Source organism: Panthera pardus, unplaced genomic scaffold (assembly GCF_024362965.1).
Source record: "Panthera pardus isolate Hobbes unplaced genomic scaffold, ASM2436296v1 HiC_scaffold_8, whole genome shotgun sequence".
Classification (NCBI taxonomy): Eukaryota; Metazoa; Chordata; class Mammalia; order Carnivora; family Felidae; genus Panthera; species Panthera pardus.
Genome location: NW_026527013.1, coordinates 32,914,030 through 32,936,344, shown reverse-complemented (window position 1 = coordinate 32,936,344; position 22,315 = coordinate 32,914,030). Strand labels below are relative to the sequence as shown.

Below are 22,315 nucleotides of genomic sequence, written 5' to 3'. Positions count from 1 at the left end.
GCCGTGGACTTGGTGTCCTGCGGGGGCGGGGGGGAGATGACAGTGCTTCTCTTCCACCCGGAACCCAGACAGCTCGAGTGGGGGCCCTAGCCCACGGCCCCCCGATCTCCACTTTAATTTAGAAAGAAGCTGTCATCGTACTGGAGAATTTGCTGTTGCCCCAGCATGTTTACATACCAGCTGGTGTCTAAATTCATACTGCTTTGAGCCCTTAGGAGGAGTTACTATCTAATTTTAGGCACATGACATGTAAGAATCAGAAAAAGCTGGTAATTTTTAATGCTTTTCCAAAACTATAAGTTAATTCATGAACTTTATAAAAATATGGACAGTTCAAGAATGGAGAATATTAAATTCTCCCCTGCTTGCTCCTGTCTCATTCTCAATGATAGACACTGTGCTGAAATTTTAAGTTTGTTTGTTTTGAGAGAGCCTAAGACAGCACGAGTCGGGGAATGACAGCTAGAGAGGGAGAGGGAGAGGGAGAGGGAGAGGGAGAGGGAGAGGGAGAGAGAGAGAGAGAGAGAGAGAGAGAGAGAGAGAGAGAGAATCCCAAGCAGGCTCTGTGATGCCAGCACAGAGCCCATTGTAGGGCTTGTACCCACAAAGCCATGAGATCATGACCTGAGCTGAAACCAAGAGTCGGATGCTTAACTGACTGAGCCACCCAGGTGCCCCTGTACATAGATGCATATTTTAATAAAAATCGGATTGTAACTTATAGGTGTGTGTGTGTGTGTGTGTGTGTGTGTGTGTGTATAACTTATATGTATATATATATAAGTTATATAGATGCATATATATGTATATGTATTAGTTTTGGGACCTGATGATCTCATTTAAATGTATTTCTTGCACATATTTCAAAGCTGGTTAATAAAGATTTGCCCTGTAATTTTTAAGGGCTGCAAAATTTTCAATTTTATGAATTTACTTCGTTCAACTTTTTATTAATAACATCTGTTCATTAATAGCCATCTAGTTATTTGTAGGGTTTTTTAGTTTTTCATTGCACCCTTTTAAAATGATATACTCAGGGGCACCTGGGTGGCTCAGTTGGTTAAGTGTTCAACTCTTGGTTTCATCTCAGGTCATGACCTCACACTTTTGTGAGTTTGAGCCCCACGTCGGGCTCTGTGCTGGCAGTGAGGAGTATGCTTGGGATTCTCCCTTTCTCTCTGCTTCTCCCCCATTTGTGCCCTCTCTGGCTCTCTTGCAATAAATAAACTTAAAAAAATAAAATGAAATGACTGCTCAATACCCTCTCAATGTAATATGCAAATATCAAATATATGAAGATCAAATATGACACTTTTATTATAATATTGAACATAGTAAATATAGGTCATAGGGGGAAAGTTGGCAGATTTTTCTGTGAATGGCCAGAGGACATTTTAGCCTTTGCCATTCATCCGGTCTCTATCACAACTGTTCATCTCAGCCCTTGAAGTATGAAAAGACCCGTACACAATGTGTAAATGAATAGATGTGACTGTGTTCCAATAAAACGTCATGTATGAAGATGGATATTTGAACTTGATGTAATTTTCATGTGTTACAAAGTATTTCTCATTTTAATTTTTTCAACATGTAAAGATGGAAAAACCATCCTTGGCTTGAAAGTTGTATCAAAATGGACAGTAGGGTCCCTTTGGCTTATAAGCCACAGGTGGCCAAACACTGCCATAGATTGTATTTTACTGTCTTTTGTTTCTGTTTTTGTTTTTTTAAGTAAGCTCTACGTCCAACATGGGCCTATAACTTGTGATTCCGAGATCAAGAGTCTCATGCTCTACAAGCTAGCCATCCAGGCCCCACTACACTGTATTTTAGATAGAGTGTGTGTGTGTGTGTGTATGTGTGTGTGTGTGTGTGTCTGTGTGTTCGTGTGTATGCACCTATCAAAAAGTTCTCCTTTCTACCTTCATCTCTTTTCTAGTTAAAAAAAAAATGTTTTTAAATATTTTTCTCAACTGGTGAAACTTTGTAGTGCAAGAAAGTGCTGTTTGAAGGCTGGGGTATATGGTTGAATATATTAGCTGGAAGGTGACTGTGTAAATCTCAAGGGTCACTCACAGTGCGTTGTTTCTGGGCCTCCAAGGTGAGGAGGACTACAGTCAGGACGCAGGCATGTTGGTGATGAGTCCCGTTCGGGTTTGGGAGATGGGAGGGGATAGCACTTCAGCAAACTGCTGAAATCACCTTTATTGTCATCCAAGACGACCAGACCTCAGCAGCTCAGCTCATGTCTCAAGTGTGTTAGAGACGGTTTTCCCTCATCGGGCTGGTGGCGTCAGTTGATTGTATATCTTTCCTGATATTTTTTGCTTGGTCTCACTTTGGACCCTCCGGTCACAGAGAACTGAAGTTTTTATTGTTCATATCACAATATGATATGAGCTTTCCTCAAAACTCTGATGGGAGAGGGACACACACACACACACACACACAGAGAGAGAGAGAGAGAGAGAGAGAGAGAGAGAGAGAAAATCTTATCCTTAACAAAGAGTGGGGTCCAATACCAGTTTGTTTTCCATCTAAGCTCTCTGTGTCTAGTTTCATTAGTTTGGATAGTTGGATGCTTAAGAAGGTGAATCTTCTTTTAAGAGAATGTTAATGTGACTCCCATTTGAAGGAAACACAATGTACTCTTTCTTTTCCTCACAGAATGGACGGAACATCACCCATCTCTTGTGCCTCCTGTTACTCCAAATCACCCCCCGAGCAATCCGGAGCCAGCCAGGGAAGCTCCACTTCAGGGTAAAGCGTCTTTATGATGATGAAGCATTGAGATCAAAAATTTAATTTTTTAAAGGAAGTTTAAAAAGTAGAATCTCACAATTGCCAATTCATTCCTTTGATGGTGAAAACGGTGATGTTAGAAATTCTAAACACACTGTTAATCAAACTTGCCAAGAAAACTAGAACTTTGTGTGTGTGTAAATTTGCTCAGCTAATTGCAGTGCTCTGAAAATAATGACCACTTGCCATTAGGGTTTCTCAGCCTCAGCACCTTTGACGCTTAGGGCCAAATAATTCTTTGTTGTGCGTGGGGCCTGTCCTGTGCATTGGGCCAAGTTTAGGGGCGTCCATGGTCTCTACCCTCTTGTGACAACTAAAAATGCCCCAGTCATTGCCAGATGCCCCTGGGGAGAAATCCCAGGGTTGTAAATCACTGATTTCGAGACTACAGAAATTTATTATTGGTATTTAGTAAGATAACTTGAAGAGTCAGCTTGAGGATATTCCAAGATCCTCGTCAACATATTTGCTTTTGACTAAGATTTTCTTGTAAATGTGAAACCATTTGATATTATTATATACTAAATGTGAATCTCCTATTCTTGCTGTAGTTTGGCATTTACACATATTTTACAATGTTTCGTTGGGTCTCACTTATTTATGCTCACAGATAGTAGGAGCCCCTAGAGACGTTCATTTTTAAAAATTGGTATCTCCAGAATCTTACTCCTTTGAGGCCTGATTGCTCTTAAATGATAGAGAAGAATTGGGTTTTTTGTTTGTTTTTGTTTTTTAAATTTCTTTAAATAAGAAAAATAGAACAGGCACTATATTTGATAGAGTTGGGGAATGTTTGTGGTACAGACCCATTAAAAAGACTAAGGTTTGTCTTCGTTCTCTGTACATTTTTAAAGAGGTATCGTTGCGTTAGATTTAAAAAGACAAGTAGAAAAACTCTTTTCTCTGATTTTCGTTCCTCCATTATAATTTTCATGAGAAAGAAGTTGCTTCCCTGGAAAGCTGATAGCATCATGAGATTGGTAATAATACCAGTTTATGTAAAATAATTTCTCCTGGCGTGGGTGTACATTTTTATGGTCCTAATGGTTTTAATAAAGATAGAACATAGCAGATAATAACATTAATATCAATGCGATTGTGGCTTCCTCTGTATTTTTTAAATAGAAAATTCCTTCTGCAACCTCATGTGGCCTTATTTCCCTGCCTGCTGGTTAAGTGTCCTGTTCTAGCATCCTGCTAGGACTCTCAGGAAGAATGTGTAGCTACCTTGGTTAGACTGGTATTGGTGTTGCTTTGCTAAGTTCACTGCCCAACGAAACTTTCCTCTGATCAAGGGTACACTTCTAATTCCAGCAGATGATAACGTTGAAGAGAGTTGCTCTTAGGAAAATTCTCCAATTCCAGTTGAGGCTTCGAGAGAGATTTCTGCAGCCATCCCTCCACTGCACCCACCCCACCACCACCGCTTTCAAAATTACAACTCACCTTTAGTGGGCTGTTTTTATTTACCGGGTACCTCCCTACATATCTTCTGTCTGCTATGGTTTTTCCTTACGGCTATCATGAATAAGGAGGTTGGTACTGTCATTACCTCCATTTGCACCTGTAACACTTAGGCAGAGAGAGCATTGGTGACTTGGCCCACGCCACACAGCCAGAAAGTACTAGAGCACCCGATTTGAATCCTAAGTGTCATTAGGAACAGTTAAATTTCTGGCTAAAACCTTTTTGTTCATTTGTTTCTTGTCTGTATGTGCAGGGACACCACTGTGTAGTCTAAATGTGGCCAACCAATACAGATGCCAATGGCTACGTGTTGACATTTAAATTGATTACAATTAAAAAACAATAAAGAGGTGCCAGGTGGCTCAGTCATTTGGGTGCATGACTTCGGCTCAGGTGATGAACTCATGATTCGTGGGTTTGAGCCCCGTGTCAGGCTCTGTGCTGACAGCTCAGAGCCTTTAGCCTGCTTCACATTCTGTGTCTCCCTTTCTCTCTGCCCGTCCCCCACTAATGCTCTGTCTCTCTCTGTCTCTCAGAAGTGAATAAACGTTAAAAAAATTTTTTTAAGTAAATAAAATAAAAATTTAGTCCCTCAGTTCCCCTAGCTGCATATCAAGGGCTCAAGAGCTATGTGTGATTAGTGACTGCCATATTGGACAGTGCAGATATAAAGCATTGTCTTGTCATAGAAATTGCTATTGGACATCACTGGCCTAGGGTGTTCAGACACATGCTAAAAAATTGTGCCAACCTGTCAGAAAAGCAAACTCCTTAGGGCTATTGAAGAGCAGAATTTGGGGACAAGACTCCAAAGATCCTGATTAAATAGGTCTAGCATAAGCCCTAGACAGGAGTACCTTTATTTATTTATTTATTTATTTATTTATTTATTTATTTTTAATTTATGTATTTATTTTGAGAGAGAGAGAGAGAGAACATAAGCAGGGAAAGGACAGAGAGAGGGAGAGACAGAATCCCAAGCAGGCTCCATGCTGTCAGCGCAGAAAACCCCAACATGGGGCTTGAACTCACAAACTATGAGGTCACGACCTGAGCCAAGATCAAGAGTTGGGAGCTTAACCAACTGAGCCACTCAGGCAACTCTAAAATGAGTACCTTTAAAAAAAAAAAAAGAGCTACCCAGGTGATTCTCATACATAACAAGATCGTGCAGCTGTATAAGTCAGCAGACTAGGATCTCTTGGAAAATTACATTTACCACAGGGCTGCAGCAGAGAGCTCCAGTCCCACTGCTTGTGGGTAGAAAGTGCTTCTTTTCCAAAGCTACGTTAGCTCATGACCCAACCATTCATAAAACATAATCAAATGTCCATGAATGTGAAGCCCTGTGATCTTCCCTAGTTAAGCGCTAAAAAAAGGAAGTCATCGGTGTAATTTCAAAGCTCTGTTCCTGTCTCCATTAAGTTGAAAACATTCTAAGTTCAAAATATGCTAATGGCTTTTTAAAAAATTCATTCAGTTAAACTGCCAGGCACATTTTCACATTTTCTAACTTTGCCTATAATGAGGGTGAGAAGCTTAAACACCCAACCACGTCTTCCCACCTTCTCAAAGACACGTTGAATCTCATTTCTTTGTGCTGTTGTTCAGTGATTCGTTTATTTAGCACAAACTTTTGGAGCACATGAAGTGAAGGGGTGGGCGAGAATCAGACAAATCACCAAACCTATACATATCTAAGACGCATACTTTGTTGGATGGTGATAAATACTAGGGACAGAAAACAAGCAGGAAAGGGGGATTGGCAATGGTGGAGGAGGTGTTACAGTTTTTAAGAAGATGACCAGACAGAGCCTCACTGAGAAGGTGACGGCCACTGCTGTCTCTGCATAACCGAAATGTGTGTCCCTTCACGCCATCCCAACTCCCTAGCTGCCTCTGCCTTAAGGATGTAGGCTATTCGCACACACCCCTGGCCTCGGTTTTCCATCTGATAATTGCCGTGGCAGCTGTCTCCCCACAAGCCCGAGTGCACTTGAAACCACCTTTCTGATGCCGTGGCGGACGACTGTGCATGGCGAATGCGTCAGCCTTGCCTTTCGTTAGCCGCCGTGACGAGTCTGTAGTTGATGAAGCTTCCAACCAGCTTTGCAAAGGGGGAGCTTCATGAGCAGGACGATGACTCTAGTAATTTAAAAGAGTCCTTTTTAAGAGCCGGGAACTTTTGAAATATGCAATTAAAAATTGTACGTGTGCCCAGAGACTTTTTGAAAAAGGCCTTTTAGCTATAGCTAACCAAAAATAACTTCCTTTCTGGGTGCCACACTTGGGTGTAGGGGTCTATGGAGACTTCTCCTGGGTGTTTTGTTTTTGGTTTGATAACACTTTGGATAGAAGATGAGGAAGCTGTGGCAAGCAGGAGAGAAGGGGATATGAATTATAATTAGGAGAGGGTTTTTTTTGTTTGTAAGATTTTGTTTTTAAGTAATCTCTACACCTAACGTGGGGCACGAACTTACAACCCCGACATCAAGAGTCGCACGCTCTACTGAGCTCTATTAGGAGCCCTTAATCAGGAGAGTTTAAAAAGTCTAAACCTGAAATGCTGTCCACTGTTTGGGATAACTAGAGAAATTCTGGGAAGTTTCTCAATTGTGGAGAAATTCCTAACAATACTGACTTTAAAATTTTTGGTTTGTGTACAAACTGTTATTGTGAATATTATCAAGAAAACAAGAAAACCATAGGGAGCATGTTTGGTAGTTCTTTAGCTATATAGCTGTTGATTTATTTTATTTCAGTTTTTTTGTAATTTATGTATTTATTTTGAGAGAGGTCATGGGGGAGAGGCAGAGAGAGAGGGAGAGAGAGAATCCCAAGCAGGCTCCACACTGTCAGTGCAGAGCCCAGCATGGGGCTTGATCCCGTTAAATGTGAGATTGTGACCTGAGCTGAAATAAGTGCCCCTATTAATTGATGTTAAACAGGACAACTGAATTTGGAGCAGTTTGGCTTTTGTTAGTAACTATTTCGTTTAGATGTTTTGTATTTTAAGAAAATCTTCTAAGCCACACGTCCTAAACTTTTTTAAACAATAAATTTTATTAGGGGGCATGTCCAGGCTATTTTACAAATTGTTAAAAGACAAAAACATACAGGAAAAATGACACATTTGAAACTCAATTCAAGGTGAAGTTATGACGCTTCTAATTTTGAAAGTAGCAAATTACATTTTTATCATTATTCTTTGGGACCGTATGTTTCCTGGCATCCTCTATATATTTTCAGAATGTGTTTTCTGTTTGATTAGAAACTAAAGTTTTCGCTGAATTGGTTTCACAAGTAGAAGCCAAGCCTGAGGCAACACGTTGGAAGTTGTATTGCAAATTAGAAACCGTAACAACACAGAGAACACAAAACACAGACCCATTTTATCTTCTGTGAAGGACCTCATGGCAGCTCAATTGCCGTGAAACTACATGAACTGAAACCAAGAAGTGTTTCAGATGATGCTCATTTTTCTCTTGTATTTTCTTTGAGAACTTCATGCTGACATACTGTAGGTACCATATCCCCCTTCTTAAACAGAGGGGCCTGGGAACACCACCTTATTACTGCAGTCAAGAGAGGAATTTCCTAAGACCCCTCAGGCACAGGAGCTTGGAGAGCCATCCATAAGTTGTGTCGTTTCTTATTTAATTCACCTTTTCATGCATAGTGACGTTCCTTATACTTTTCTTATTTTCATCCAGGCAAACCCTTTTTTACACGAAACCCTTCTGAGTTGAAAGGCAAGTTTATTCACACGAAGCTGCGGAAAAGCAGTCGTGGCTTTGGCTTCACAGTTGTTGGAGGTGATGAACCTGACGAGTTTCTGCAGATCAAGAGCTTGGTCCTGGATGGTCCTGCGGCATTGGATGGCAAGATGGAAACAGGTAGAGGCACCACAGGGCCCTAGCATTCCCTGTGTGGTGTGACTGCCACCTGGCACCTGAACTGGGGCCAACGACATCATGATTTCGTGACTTTATAAATGTTTTTTATTTTTGTATTTTTTAAGTTTATTTGTTTATTTTGAGAGAGAGAGAGAGAGAGAGAGAGAGCCCACGAGCTGGGGAGGGCCATGGAGAGGGAGAGGGAATCCCAAGCAAGCTCTGGCACTGTGAGCACAGAGCCTGATACAGGGCTTGATCCCATGGACCATGAGATCATGACCTGAACTGAAACCAAGAGATGCTTAACTGACTGAGCCACCCAAGTGGCCCCAGTAAATGTTTTTTTTAAAACACTGTAAGTAAGCAAGATTCCTCACTACATAAATGCATTCCCTGGTATAGATGCAAACCTTTGAAGCCATTTTAACTTTGGGGTACTGTTAGGGTGCTATTAAATACAGTAAGGTGGTAATTTACTAAAAATTTAGATCTGTATGAATAGAAGAAGTCTAAACTTGGATTTCTGCAATGAGAATTTTTTTTAGAAGAAATCCCACTGTTCTTTCAATGATCATTATATTCTCATTAGCAGGGCAGACAGGGGATGCTGAAAGAATGCCTTGTTAGCAGTTACAATAAGTAATAGAAGCATTTCCCTTTGTGCCCTATGATACCACCCCCAAATCCAGTTTCCGTTCAGCTTCCTTTTTGGTAGAATTTCATAGTATAATGTTGATAAAACTTGTTTTGGCTACTTTCTTTTTAACCCCCAAACTCTTACCTTTTGCAGGAGATGTCATTGTCAGCGTGAATGACACCTGTGTTTTGGGACACACACATGCGCAAGTTGTGAAAATCTTCCAGTCCATTCCCATTGGTGCCAGCGTGGACCTTGAACTCTGCCGAGGTTACCCGTTGCCTTTTGACCCAGATGACCCCAATACAAGTTTAGTGACTTCGGTAGCCATTTTGGATAAAGAACCAATTATTGTGAATGGGCAAGAGACCTATGATTCGCCGGCTAGTCACAGCAGTAAAACAGGCAAAGTCAATGGCATGAAGGATGCCAGGCCAAGCAGCCCTGCTGATGTGGCTTCAAACGGTTCCCATGGTTACCCCAATGACACTGTCTCTTTGGCTTCCTCCATAGCCACTCAGCCAGAGCTCATAACTGTTCATATAGTCAAAGGCCCAATGGGCTTTGGTTTTACTATCGCGGACAGTCCTGGTGGCGGTGGCCAAAGAGTGAAACAGATCGTGGACAGTCCAAGGTGCCGCGGCCTGAAAGAAGGGGATCTTATAGTGGAAGTTAATAAGAAGAACGTGCAGGCTCTGACCCATAATCAAGTTGTGGATATGCTGATTGAATGTCCAAAGGGAAGTGAAGTCACACTGTTGGTGCAACGAGGAGGTATGTAGGTTTCTTTTGTTCTATGATTTTTTTTTTTTCTCTTAACCCAGAATCCATTGTTTCACTTACTAGTCTCCAGGTGGCTTTGGGGGCTTTTTAAATGTCTAGTCTTTAAGATCATTTTTATTTACCCGTTTGGAAACATATTCAAATTGCCTTCTGTTTTTTCCAAATGGTAGCCTCTATAGAATAAAGGTTGTGTTTATATATTATGTTATACCTGTGTAGCCAAAATGATAGTTTTAAATGTAACTTGCATTGTGCTTTTAAAAAAACATTAATATTTTAGAATCTCTATCCTTCAAGTGTCCTGAACCTGGCCTGCACAGCCTGCATGCAAAACGTGGCTCTCGCTCACTGTTACAACCTCATTTCATACTCCTCTCCCCTTGTCACTATAGTCTAGCCACCTGGCTTCTTTTCGGAAGAGGCTCTAGTAGTACAAGCCTTTGCTGTCTCAGGGCCTTTGCACTTCCTGTTCCCACTGCTTGGAAAGCTCTTGCCCCAGCTATTCACTTGGCTAACTCAGTCTCACTCAAGTCTCCTCCTAGACGAATGTTTCTCAGGTTACTTTTTTAAAGTAGCTTCTCAGTTCCTTGTAATCTTCACTGCAGCGTCCCATTTCTTCCTAGCCTTTATTACATCATTATTATTATGACACAAGTCATTGTTTTGTGTATGTATTTAATTTTTCTTTGTTGCTCTCTTTTTCACTAGAATATAAGACCCATAGAGTAGGGCCCATGTCTGCATGTTGACAGTTGTATGCTTTCATAAATGAAAAAAATATTGAATGAGTGAATGGGTATGTGATTACTTACATTTGACAGGAACAATAGCTCCAGGATCATAATGAAAAACATACCTCAATATACCCACATCTTCATGAAGTGGTAGGATCTCAGAGAAGTGGGGTACTCTAAATCTTGAGACCTAGATTTCCTCTTCCCTGCCTGCACCCCTTAATCCTGCCCCACCAGAACTCTCAGGAACTCGCACTGAGAAGTATTTTTTACATGGATGAAATGAAATGTATTGTCCCTGGGTATGCGTATGTGACTAGTGTGGATTGATCACTTCACACAGTGGGACTGAGAATGGTTGTTCCTTCAGTCTTTGCCAACATGATCTGTTTCATGGACAGCATATTTTGATTGTCTGAAAAGAGATCAAGAGCTAGACATTTATTTCCTTTTGGTTCCATTGAAGCAGAGGAACTCCTTTGTGTCACGGCGACTGTGTTCTCATCTCATGACGTTGTACGTTCTGTGGTCAGAATGACTGGGGTCACTGGACAGAAATCCAAAATTGAGAGCAATTGTCTGTGTGAACTGAAATGCTCAGCTAACATGTCTTAAACAGCTACAATAGCCATTGTGCAGATTGAACTTTTAACCAGTTATCTTCAGCAACATCCTTTTGAAGTCTCTTCTTGTACCTTGATCACTTGACTGCACAGATCAGTTTTTTTAACAGTGACCGAGATGTAGGAGAAAGTGACTTGAGATTAAGAATGATCATGATAGTGGTGGTGTTGATATTGGTGGTGATGGTGGTGATGGTTGATGGTTGTTGTTGGTGGTGGTGGTGATGGTGTTGATGATGATACCTGACACTTGTGGATAAGCTGGCAATTTACAAAGCACTTTTAATATTGGCCCCTGCCTCTCATCTCACTTGTACCATGTCCCTGAAAGGTAGGCAGGTGCCATGCTCTACTATGACTGAGGGGTTCACCTCAAATCTGGGGTTTCCATTTCAACACTCTGCCCTGCTTAACTCCGAATAACATGGGTTTTTCCATAATTGCTGATTTTTGTGGCCAGCAGCTTGAAAACTTAAATAGTTCTTGGTCCATCTGGGCCATTTTTGACTTAGCCACTGCTCATTTGATGGCCACAAACCACCCTGCTCTGCTGCCTAATTTATTTGCTCCTTCATGTCATTTTTCAGTGTGTTCAGTTTTTCTTTTTTATCAGATTCACTTGAAGGAAACCAAAAAATAGTGCCTCATTACACCCTCTAACTTACTACATTCACCGGAACCATACTGTAATGAATATGCCCAAACTAGCAAACAACTGATGATAGAAACCTACCCCTGGATTTCACATATGCTTGCATTTTCTCTTCTTCATTTCTAAGACCTTCTTTTTGTTAATGCCATTACATCATATAAACTTAAATTAATGTGGAAAGATCCAGAATATATTGCCACATTAGTGAACATCTCCATAGTTTATTCCGGAATCTGAGTAATTTAAAATCAGTCTCACATCAGCAGTCTTTAAAATACACCATATGCCTTGTGTTTGATTTATGTTTTGGATAGAAAGTTTGTACATCTGCATTTGGCAGGCTAGCACTAGCTACTATTAATCTTTCTAGAAAGCATATAAATATATTTGTTTTTGCCATACGTTAGTTATTTGAACAGAGGCCAACATTTTAGTCATCACTCCTGTATGGTGAGGGTGTCAACGAGAAGGTTTGGTGAAGCCACAAAGGCAGCTTCTAGGTTAAATGAGAAAGTTAATGGCCACTTCACGGATTCTTTCTAATGAGTCTCATTTCTGCCAAACTCCTAGTAAAGCAGATTGATAAACTCATGATTCTTGTGAGTCTTAGGAATTGAAATCTTGAGGATGAGGCTTTCTGTGCTTTAAACAACTGGCCTTTTCTACTTTGGGACAGAAGTAGCTACATTTGTATTTGTTTTCATTCTTAATCTCCTGAGCTCATTTTTGAGGTCTCTTCTTGTCAAGATCGGGTACCTTTTGATTTTGGTATTTTTTTTGTCTTCCCTCCTCCACCCTAAGCTGGAAATCAAGCAGAGGTTGGAATATCATTTGTGGATTTCTGGGACTGGACAGTTTCCTGGATCTGGCGTGGAATTGCTGGGGTGTTCATCCACATCCCCTGGCAGCTGGGACCCTTACCGATTTGTTTACAAGTATCTTCTCTGTAAATAGGTCCTTGTCTCCTGGTCCATCAGTCACACTCTTCATGGGCACAGCCTTCTTCCTAGGCCTGGCTCCCCATCTTCCTGAGGCACTTACCTTCCTCCTTCGCCCTCTGCTGTGCAGTCAGGAGAATGCTCTTTACTTATCTTACCTTTATGTAGTATTTGCATTCAGATAGCCTGTTGCCTGACACCAGTGTGAATCTAGAGACTTTTTTTAGGTGTGTGGAAAATTATGCTAGAAGGAGATTGCTGGTTTGTTTTTTTTTTTTAAGAATATCGTGGGTTTTGGGGCACCTGGTTGGCTCAGTTGGTAGAGGATCTGACTCGATCTCAGGGTCCTGAGTTCCAGCCCCATGTTGGGAGTGGAGCCTACTTTGAAAAAAAGTAGTGGGTTTTTTTTTTTTTTTTTAAGTTTATTTATTTATTTATTTATTTATTTATTTAGAGAGTGTGTGTGTGTGTGCATGTGCACAGGGGACAGGAGAGAAGGGGAAAGAGAGAGAATCCCAAGCAGGCTCCATGCTGTCAGCACAGAGCTCACTGGTGGGGCTCGAACTCATGAACCATGAGATCATGACCTGAACTGAAACCAAGAGTTGGAGGCTTAACCATCTGAGCCACCTAGGTGCCCTTAGTGGGTTTTTTAATTTACAAGAGATCATTTGTCTTGTAAAAGTTGGTTTTTGGTTTCTTTTCTTTTTTCTTTTTTCTTTTCTTTTCTTTTTTTTCTTTTCTTTCTTTTCTTTTTTTTTTTTTTTTTTGCTTTTTTAAAAAAAGGGTATTGTATGTAACATGGCTACCTGTGCACCTTTGCGTATTTTGTATACTTGGCTAATTCACACCGGTTAGCAAGTGGGACATTCTTTAAGATGTAATATTGGTTTGAGTCGGAATACTCTGTTTCACGAGATTTGGCAATACTTTATGAAAGTGGAGAATGTGTGTCTTGCTTTTGAGAGAAAGTGTGTATCGAAAGGACAGCTGACCTGGGCGCCAGGAGCCCCTCTCTGCTTCCACCTGCCCTCTTACTTCTCTACACCTCTGACCATGTTACCACTCCTGCCCTGAGACTCAGCGCTCAGTTCAACAAAATGGATGTTTTGAACCAGTCCTCTTCCGAGTGATGCTTTTTGGCCTACTACCTTAATGCACAAAATGATGTCCTTGATGTGTTAAAAGCCAAAATTCAACTGAGTAAATTTTAAAGATTGTAACTGGCTTTTTGCAGTGATTCCTGAGAGCACCCCATCGAGCAAAAGAAAGGAGCTCTGGGAAGCTCTACAGGATAGAAGGCTTTTACATGCAGAAAAGAGTAGGATGCGGTGTTAAACTAGCACAAAGCAGATGGTTGTGGTAGGATCACCTTCCCTTAGGGGAAGGCCAGCCTCTACCAGGCCGGTGACCTCACCAATGCTAACCAGGTAATTCCAAATGGTATGGTGTAAGATTTTATTCCTGGGAGAGGCTGAAACTGTAAGTAAATATTAAGTCTCAGTTTGGTGATCCAGGGCTCAGCATAAGTGACTCAATTTGGGACCTATTGTGTCATTTTTTAACAATTCCCCACTTTTGATCAGACTCTCAGCCTGAGAGACGCGACTAAAGTTTTAAGGAATTACCACCACTCCTAGCTGCTGCTCTAGAGTTCTCAGATTTTGTTAATCTTCTGTGATGGTACTCACAGGTCATGACATCTTTTTGCTAAATCTCTGTGTGGTATTCACAGCTCACAACTCCAGATTCACAACTTTAAAAAAATGTTTTTTTTTTTTTTTTTGAGAGGTGGGTGCAGGGAAGGGGCAGCGAGAGGGAGGGAGAGAATCCCAACCAGGCTCCACACTGTCCCTGCAGAGCTTAACGCGGGGATCCATCTCCAGAAGTGTGAGATCATGACCTGAGCCAAAATCAAGAGTTGGACGCTTAACCAACTGAGCCACCAGGTGCCCCCAGGTTCACATTTTTTAAGTTGGTCATTCTCTTTGTTTGTCTTCTGACCTTCTGTTCTTGGGGGATCATGGGCTTGCTGGTGAGCAGCTGCAAACGTGCATTTAAAGCTTTTGAGAGAATATAATTCACCAGGGAAACCATTATGATTATTATAGACAGTATAATTAGCAATGTCTGGAATGTATTTCACAATCATGGTCCCCAAGACCCATAGCAGTCAGAATCAAGTAAGTCAAAGAAAGACCCCATTGTGAGGGAGTCACCTTTTTTAGGCCAGCTGGCTGGTTCGGTGATCTTCCGTAGCTGAATTTCAGCTAACCCAGAAGTGTTCCTCCAGTCACAGAAAGGGATGTCGGCCACAGCACGGACACCTCCTTGCTCAGCTAAAAGCTAATCAGAGGCTGTTCTCTTACCAAGAACAGCTTTGGCCAGAGTCTGGGAATTTTTGCTAGGCAGTTGTTGCTTTAGCAGCAGGTTCTGAAATTATCTTCAAGAGTTACCGAGAGGTTCCTGCTCATAGCCTCAGGGCATTTACTTCTACCTGGGGGAGCCTGGTCTTCCAAAGGAGGCTGATTTTGAATCATGAATGCCTAACTGGTAATTCCTATATTCTTGCTTTTCACAAGCTGTTTGTTACATACATAGAGGAAAGATCCCAAGATTCTACAGCCAGATGATGCAGGTTTAAAGCCTAGCTCCCACCTCTATATGCTTTGTGACCTTACACAAATCACCTGAGAAAATGGGAATAATGAGACTTATTTTGCATGTGCATGTGCTTGATAAAGATAAAATAAGATACCATGTGTGCTCATTGCTTGCTGGCACACAAGTAATCACAGTAAATCAGTGGTGCTTTACTGATATTACCTAGTATCAGAAGCAACTGGGTAGTGCTGTTTTTTTGTTTTTTTTTTTAAACAGGGTGTGGGGGCACCTGGGTGGCTGAGTGGTTTAAGCATCTGACTTTGGCTCAGGTCCTGATCTCATGGTTCAGGAGTTCGAGCCCCACATCGGGTTGTCTGTTGTCCACGCAGAACTCACTTCGGATCCTCTGTCCTCCTCTCCCTCTGCCCCTCACCTGCACTCTCTCTCTCTCTCTCTCTCTCTTAAATAAATAAGCAAACAAACACTAAAAAAAAAAAAAAAGGCCCTACCCAGACATACAGTATATTAATCACAGTGCATGACCTCTAGGCATCTTGTATTTTTGTAGAAGTTCCACAGGCAATTCTCATGTACAACCAGAACTGCAACCATGGACCTTTCCAGGTTTTTTTTTTTTAATATTTATTTATTTGGGGGAGAGTGTAAGCAGGGGAGGGGCAGAGAGAATGGGACAGAGGATCTGAAGCAGAAGCTCTGTTCTGAAAGCAGTGAGCTTGATGCGGGGCTTGAACTCAGAAACTATGATATCACGACCTGAGGTGAAGTCAGATGCTCAACCGACTGAGCCACCCAGGTGCCCCTGGACCCAGTTTTAATTCTCTGACATTTAACTTGGAGGAAAATCAGGTTATAACACTAAACAGTTACTTTCATTTCTTTTTTTGTTGTTTTAATAAAGTTTATTTATTTTGAGAGAGAGAGATCATGAGCAGGAGAGGGTCAGACAGAGAGAAAGAGAATATCCCAAGCAGGCTCCATACTGTTAGCATGGAGCCCGACATGGGGCTGAACTCACAAACCCTGAGATCATGACCTGAGCCGAAACCAAGAATCAGACACTTCACCGACTGAGCCACCCAGGTGCCCCACAGATACTTTCATTTCTGAATGATATTCTTCTTCTAAAGTCTATAAGCAACAGATTGTTTGGTCTTCCCGAAGGTCCGTCTCCTACAGCCTCATAATCGCACCTCATACCTTTAGAAGCATGATAAAGAGACCCTAACAGCCAGAAATTGGCTATGGAAATGGTGGTGGTTATGGTACTGATCATGTTCCTGCTCTCACTGATTGAGCACTTACGTGCACCCGACCTGTTACCATGGTACAGGCAGTTCATAGATACACCCGTGAATAAAACCTCGTGCACCCCATTGCTGTGACTACCCTGGAACTGCCATCACTTTGCATTGTGATTCTGAGTTAGGGTTCTCTGGGAAATGAAGACAGGGATTGTTAGCGCCTACACTAGGAAAAAAAATGAAAAAATTACTTTTGTTTTCGGTGTTGAAACTCCACAGCTAAATTTGCTTCCTGTAAAGCAAAGGGGAAATTTCTGGTTTGGTTGGAAAAGTATGTATAAGACTCCTCCTTGCTTAAATGACTTGTAATAAAACAGTAAATACTTCCAACGTGTGCCAGGCATAGTTGGCTCTAAACATTTTATATAGCATAATTTAAAAGAGCTCCATGAGTTAAGTAAAATCTTGGCTCCATTTAAGAGAAGATGCTGAGGCTCAGGACAGGGATTTACCAAGAATCACACAGCTGGTTAATGGCAAAGCCAGGATTTAAACCTGGAAGTTTTGGTCCTAAAGACTGGGCTCTTAACCACTAGGCTAAGCAGCATCTTGGTTTATAGATGCGTAACTTCAATACCATAAGTATTGAGGGGAATATCTTATGTATAAAGTAATGAATAAGGTCTGAAGTCCATGGGCAAATTGATGCCACTTAATTTTCATCAAAATTTACAGATGATATTTAGTTCATTAAATCATTGATCCATATAGGAAAAGTATTATCTAATCTCATCATCTAAGCACATCATCAACATTGTGTGTGTTTTTTTTTTCCTTCTGAAGCGATGCACAACCAGCATAATTAGAACCGCAGTGAGCTGTGCACCAGAGTTAAACCCGGGTGATCAGGTGTCTCTCTTCTCTTTGCCCTCTGGTCCTGGGCCTGAGTATGAATTGCAAATTGCACCGCTTCAGTGTTTGACTGCCAGAATCTCTCACATTGAGCTGCAGGACCTCCAAAAGAGGAATTTGGGTTGGTTGCAGAGTGATATCCTAATAGTGCTGGAGTTCTGTGTGTTCACATCAGCAAATTCGGTCATTCTCATCCCTCCCAGGATGCCCAGCTCCATCTACCTCCTGCTTCTTCCCTGGCCTCTGCCATCCATCATACGGCACCTGGCCTTGCAGTGGCCTTGCAGCCCATCCCAGGGCTTCCTACGGCCTATGCTCCTACTAGAGAAATGTAAAGTCAACTGAATCACGTCACTCCTCTTGTCCAAATGACTTCTCATCATCCAGGTTCAGCTCCAAGGTCCTGTGCCAAAGCTGTAGCCCTTACCCATCCCTCTGTCTGACTGTTTCTTCTCCAAGGGAGCCACAGGGCTCTCTCCCTCACGTCCTTCAGGCTTCTGCTCTGAGGTTCTTTCCTCCAAGAAGCCTACTCTGACCTCCCCATGGAAAATTACAGCACACCTCCAGCACCACTTTTCTGCTCAGTGCTGCTCGCTCACGGAACTCACACTTACTTATGACCTCCATGAGAGCAGGGACTTGGACTTGGTCACTACTTCGTCCCTGCCAGCTGAGATCATGCCTGGCACATTGTGGGTGTTCAGAAAGTGATATATGTTAAGTGAAAAGTGTGAATTAGCATCAGGCCCTTTGGTTTTGTAAACACTAATCCTCAAGAGAACTCTCTGAGGTAAGCACTGTATTTTTTTAATTTTATAAGAATTTTTAAAAAAACTTTTAATGTTTATTTATTTTTGAGAGAGAGAGAGACAGAGTACAAGCAGGGGAGGGGCAGAGAGAAAAGGAAACACAGAATCCGAAGCAGGCTCCAGGCTCTAAGCTGTCAGCACAGGTCCCGATGGGAGGCTCGAACTCACAAACCACAAGATCATGACCTGAGCTCAGGTCAGACACTTAATGACTAAGCCACACAGGCACCGCATAATTTTATAAGAATCTTTAAAGTTTTTTATTTTAATTCCAGTTAATATATATTGTTATATTAGTTTTAGATGTATAATAATTCCCATCACCCATTTCACCTGTGCCCCCATCAAACATCAGTGTGTTCTCTCTAATTAAGTGTTTGTTTCTTAATTTGTCTTTCTTTTCTTTCTTTTTCCCTTTGTTCATCTTAAATTCTACCTGTGAGTGAAATCATATGGTATTTGTCTTTCTCTGACTCTATTGTCTCATTTAGCATTATACTCTTTAGTTCCATCCACATCATTGCAAATGGCAAGATTTCATTCTTTTTTCTGACTGAATAATATTCGTGTGCGTGTGTGTGTGTGTGTGTGTGTGTGTGTGTTTGTATCACTTCTTTATCCATTCATCAATCAGTGGACCCTTGGGTACTTCCATATCTTGCCTATTGTAAATATTGCTGCTATAAACATATGGGTCTCTATATTTCTTTGAATTAATGTTTTTATATTCTTTGGGTAAATACTCAGTAGTGTGATTGTTGTATTAAAAGGTAGATCAATTTTTACCTTTTTGAGGAACCTCCATACTGTGTTTGATGGTGGCTGCGCCAGTTTGCTTTCCTACCAATGGTGTAAGAGGGTTCCTTTTTTTCCACATCTTTGTCAACACTTGTTGTTTTTTTTTGTGTTGTTGATTTTAGCCATTCTGACAGGTGTGAGATGATATCTCTTTGTAGTTTTAATTTGCATTTCCTTGATGATGAATGATGTTAAAGATCTTTTCACGTGTATGTTAGCCATCTGTACGTCTTCTTTGGTGAAATGCCTGTTCATGTCTTCTGCCCATTTTTAATTTGATTATTTGTTTCTTGAGTGTCGAGTTTATAAGTTCTTTATGGATTTTGGATACTAACCCTTTATCACATACGTCATTTGCAGATATCTTTTCCATTCTCTAGCTTGCCTTTTAGTTTTTTGATTATTTCCTTTGCTGTACAGAAGCTTTTTATTTTGATGTAGTCCCAGTAGTTTTTGTTTTTGATTCCGTTGCCTCAGGAGACATGTCTAGAAAAAAACTTGCTATGGCTGATGTCAAAGAAGTTACTGCCTATGCTCTTATATAGGATTTTTTTATGGTTGCAGGTCTCACACTTAGGTCTTTCATCTACTTTCAATTTATTTTTGTGTATGGTGTGAGAAAGTGGTCTAGTTTCATTCTTTTGCATGATGCTGTCCAGTCTTCCCAACACAATTTGTTGAAGAGACTGTCTTTTCCCCACTGGATATTCCTTCCTGCTTTGTCAAAGATTACTTGACCACATGGTGGTAGGTTCATTTCTAGGTTTTCTATTCTGTTCCTTTGATTTATATGTCTGTTTTTGTGCCAGTGCCATACTGTCTTAATCACTGTAACTTTGCAGTTTGGCTTGAATTCCAGAATTGTGATGCCTCCAGCCTTACTTATCTTCTTCAGTATTGCTTTGACTATTTGGGGTCTTCTGTGGTTCCATACAAGTTTTAGAATTGTTCTAGTTTTGTGAAAAATGCTGTCGGTATTTTGATAGGGATTACAATAAACGTGTAAATTGCTCTGGATAGTATAGATATTTTCACACTATTTGTTCTCCTAATCCATGAACATGGAATATCTTTCCATGTCTTTGTGTCATCTTTGATTTCTTTCGTCATTGTTTTATAAGTTTTCAGAGTTCGAGTCTTTCGCCTCTTTGTTAGGTTTATTCCTGGGAATCTTACTATTTTTGGTGCTATTGTAAATGACATTATTAATTTCTCTTTCTGCCGCCTCATTATTAGTGCATAGAAATGCAACAGATTTTTGTTGATTGGTTTTGTATCCTATAACTTTACTGAATTCATTTGTCAGTTCTAGCTGTTTTTACATGGAGTCTTTTGGATTTTGTATAGATAGCATAATGTTATCAGCAAATAGTGAAAGTTTTACTTCATTACTGATTTGGATGCCTTTTATTTCTTTTTGTTGCCTTGAACACTGTATTATTACAGGTAAGACGACAGGCAGTGGGAAATTGACCAGCTCAAAACCACACAGCAAAAAGGCGACCGGGCCTGAGGCCCAACCAAGGTCTGTTTGCCTACAAAGCTCTCTGTCACAGGTTGCTCTAGATCACAAGGAAATGCATTGATGGGCATGTCCCTAGGCCAAGATACTGGAAAACCATGTCACTGAATCATAGGGGTCCAGTTAGGCGTATTCTTCAGCATCCAGTTCTGTAGTTACTAGCCACATGTGGCTGTTTAATTAAAAGTAAATACAGTGTCACATTCAGTTCTTCAGTCCAGGTGGCCACATTTCAAGAGCTCAGCCACATGTGTAGTTACCGAACATTTTTATCTTCCCATTTTTATCCTCACAAAACGTGTAATGGTGACACTCTAGAGGCTTTGATTATTTTGCCCTCCAAAGGGGATGTTCGATAGGCTTTATTTTACCCCTTGTCTTATTGTTACCCTGTGAATGGAAGGAAAAACTATGGAATTGAAGGAAACTTCATGGGGGATGGATATCTTTTGTACCGATAATAACAGGTCGTATTTATTAAATCCTTCCCATGGGTAGGTACCTGTCTAAGCTCTTTGCATGCGTTAGCTGGATGTTAAGGAATCATCAGGAATTGGGATTCAGAGAACAAGTATTAGCACCTGGGGCTGTCTGCTCTGTCCCAATGAGACAGCCTCATCAAGATTTAATAGGAATTACAGAGCCTCCACCTAGCCAACAAGTGTCTCCTCTTTGAATACTGGCCTGACATTGTCGAAGGAGTTTAATTTAAATTATTTTATTATGCAAAGTATCCTTAATCCAAAAAGGGGAAGAAACTGTAAAACACAGGAAAATTCACCTGACACTCTTACTCTATGTTAAAAAAAAATATATAACCTGCCACATAGCTATCAGCAACTTAAGAGTTTGCAGAACTGTTTAAAAAGGGAAGATGTTGGGGCGCCTGGGTGGCTCAGTCAGCTAAGTGTCCAACTCTTGGTTTTGGCTCAGGTCATGATCTCAGGGTTCATGGGTTGGAGCCCCTCAGCGTTGATAGTTCAGAGCCTCCTGGGGTTCTCCCTTTCCCTCTCTCTCTGCCACTTCCCCACTTGAGCTGTCTCTGTCTCTCTCAAAATAAATAAGTAAACTTAAAAAAATCTATAAACAAATAAATAAAAGGGAAGGCGTTGACATCTCCTTTGCGTAGTTGATTCGGTAACTCAAAGTAATTGATGGTCCCCCCTTACCTACCTTGCTTAGTTTTTTCTCATAGTTTTGGAAGCCGAGTCCTCTTGTCAGATCCAGCATGCTGCCTCATATCTTCCTAGCTGTTAAACGTTGTTCATGTTAAAATTAGCAAACTTCCTAGCGCTTCCACAGTGCAAAACAGGAGGACATTCGCATTTGCTAGCAAGGAGCCTTCTGGTCTTTATTACTAAAGCAGTTTTAAGTTGCTATTTTGGTTTATTGCCATGGTTTAAAGTTATCAAGGATTTTAGTTGAGACTTCTTTATAGAACATTAGGTCACATTCATATTCGAGGTGACATAGCAAGAGATGAGAAAAATATAAAAGTAGAACGGAGGCCAGGGTGCCTGGGTGGCTCAGTTGGTTAGGCATCCGACTTTTGCTTGGGTCGTGATCTCACAGTTCATGAGTTCAAGCCCCATGTTGGGCTCTGTGCTGATAGCTCAGAGCCTGGAGCCTGCTTCGGATTCTGTGTCTCCCTCTCTCTGCCTCTCCCCTGCTCGTGCTTTGTCTCTGTCTCTCAAAAATGAATAAATGTTAAAAAGTTTTTAAAAAAAAGTAGAACGGAGGCCAGGGTGGCTGATGGAAGGTGAACGAGGGGCGTGGGGATGGCCTTTGGACTGCAGACCGGGACGAGGAGTTCAAATTTCATTTTCAGTGTGAGGACCAGTGTCAATGAAGCAGGGAAGGGACGAGATCTCACGGA

The 22,315-nt window shown here is 41.2% G+C and overlaps 1 protein-coding gene across 18 annotated transcripts in view; it reads left to right on the top strand.

The window, feature by feature from the left end:
* The window catches only part of MAGI1 (membrane associated guanylate kinase, WW and PDZ domain containing 1), a 631,971-nt gene that overhangs the window by 547,496 nt on the left and 62,160 nt on the right, over positions 1-22,315 (top strand). For all 18 annotated transcript variants that reach the window (XM_019469800.2, XM_019469789.2, XM_019469788.2 and 15 more), the window contains 3 exons: positions 2,668-2,760; positions 7,983-8,165; positions 8,956-9,576. In XM_019469800.2, coding sequence (XP_019325345.2) covers positions 2,668-2,760; positions 7,983-8,165; positions 8,956-9,576 — 897 coding nt within the window. The remainder of the gene's footprint in view (positions 1-2,667; positions 2,761-7,982; positions 8,166-8,955; positions 9,577-22,315) is intronic.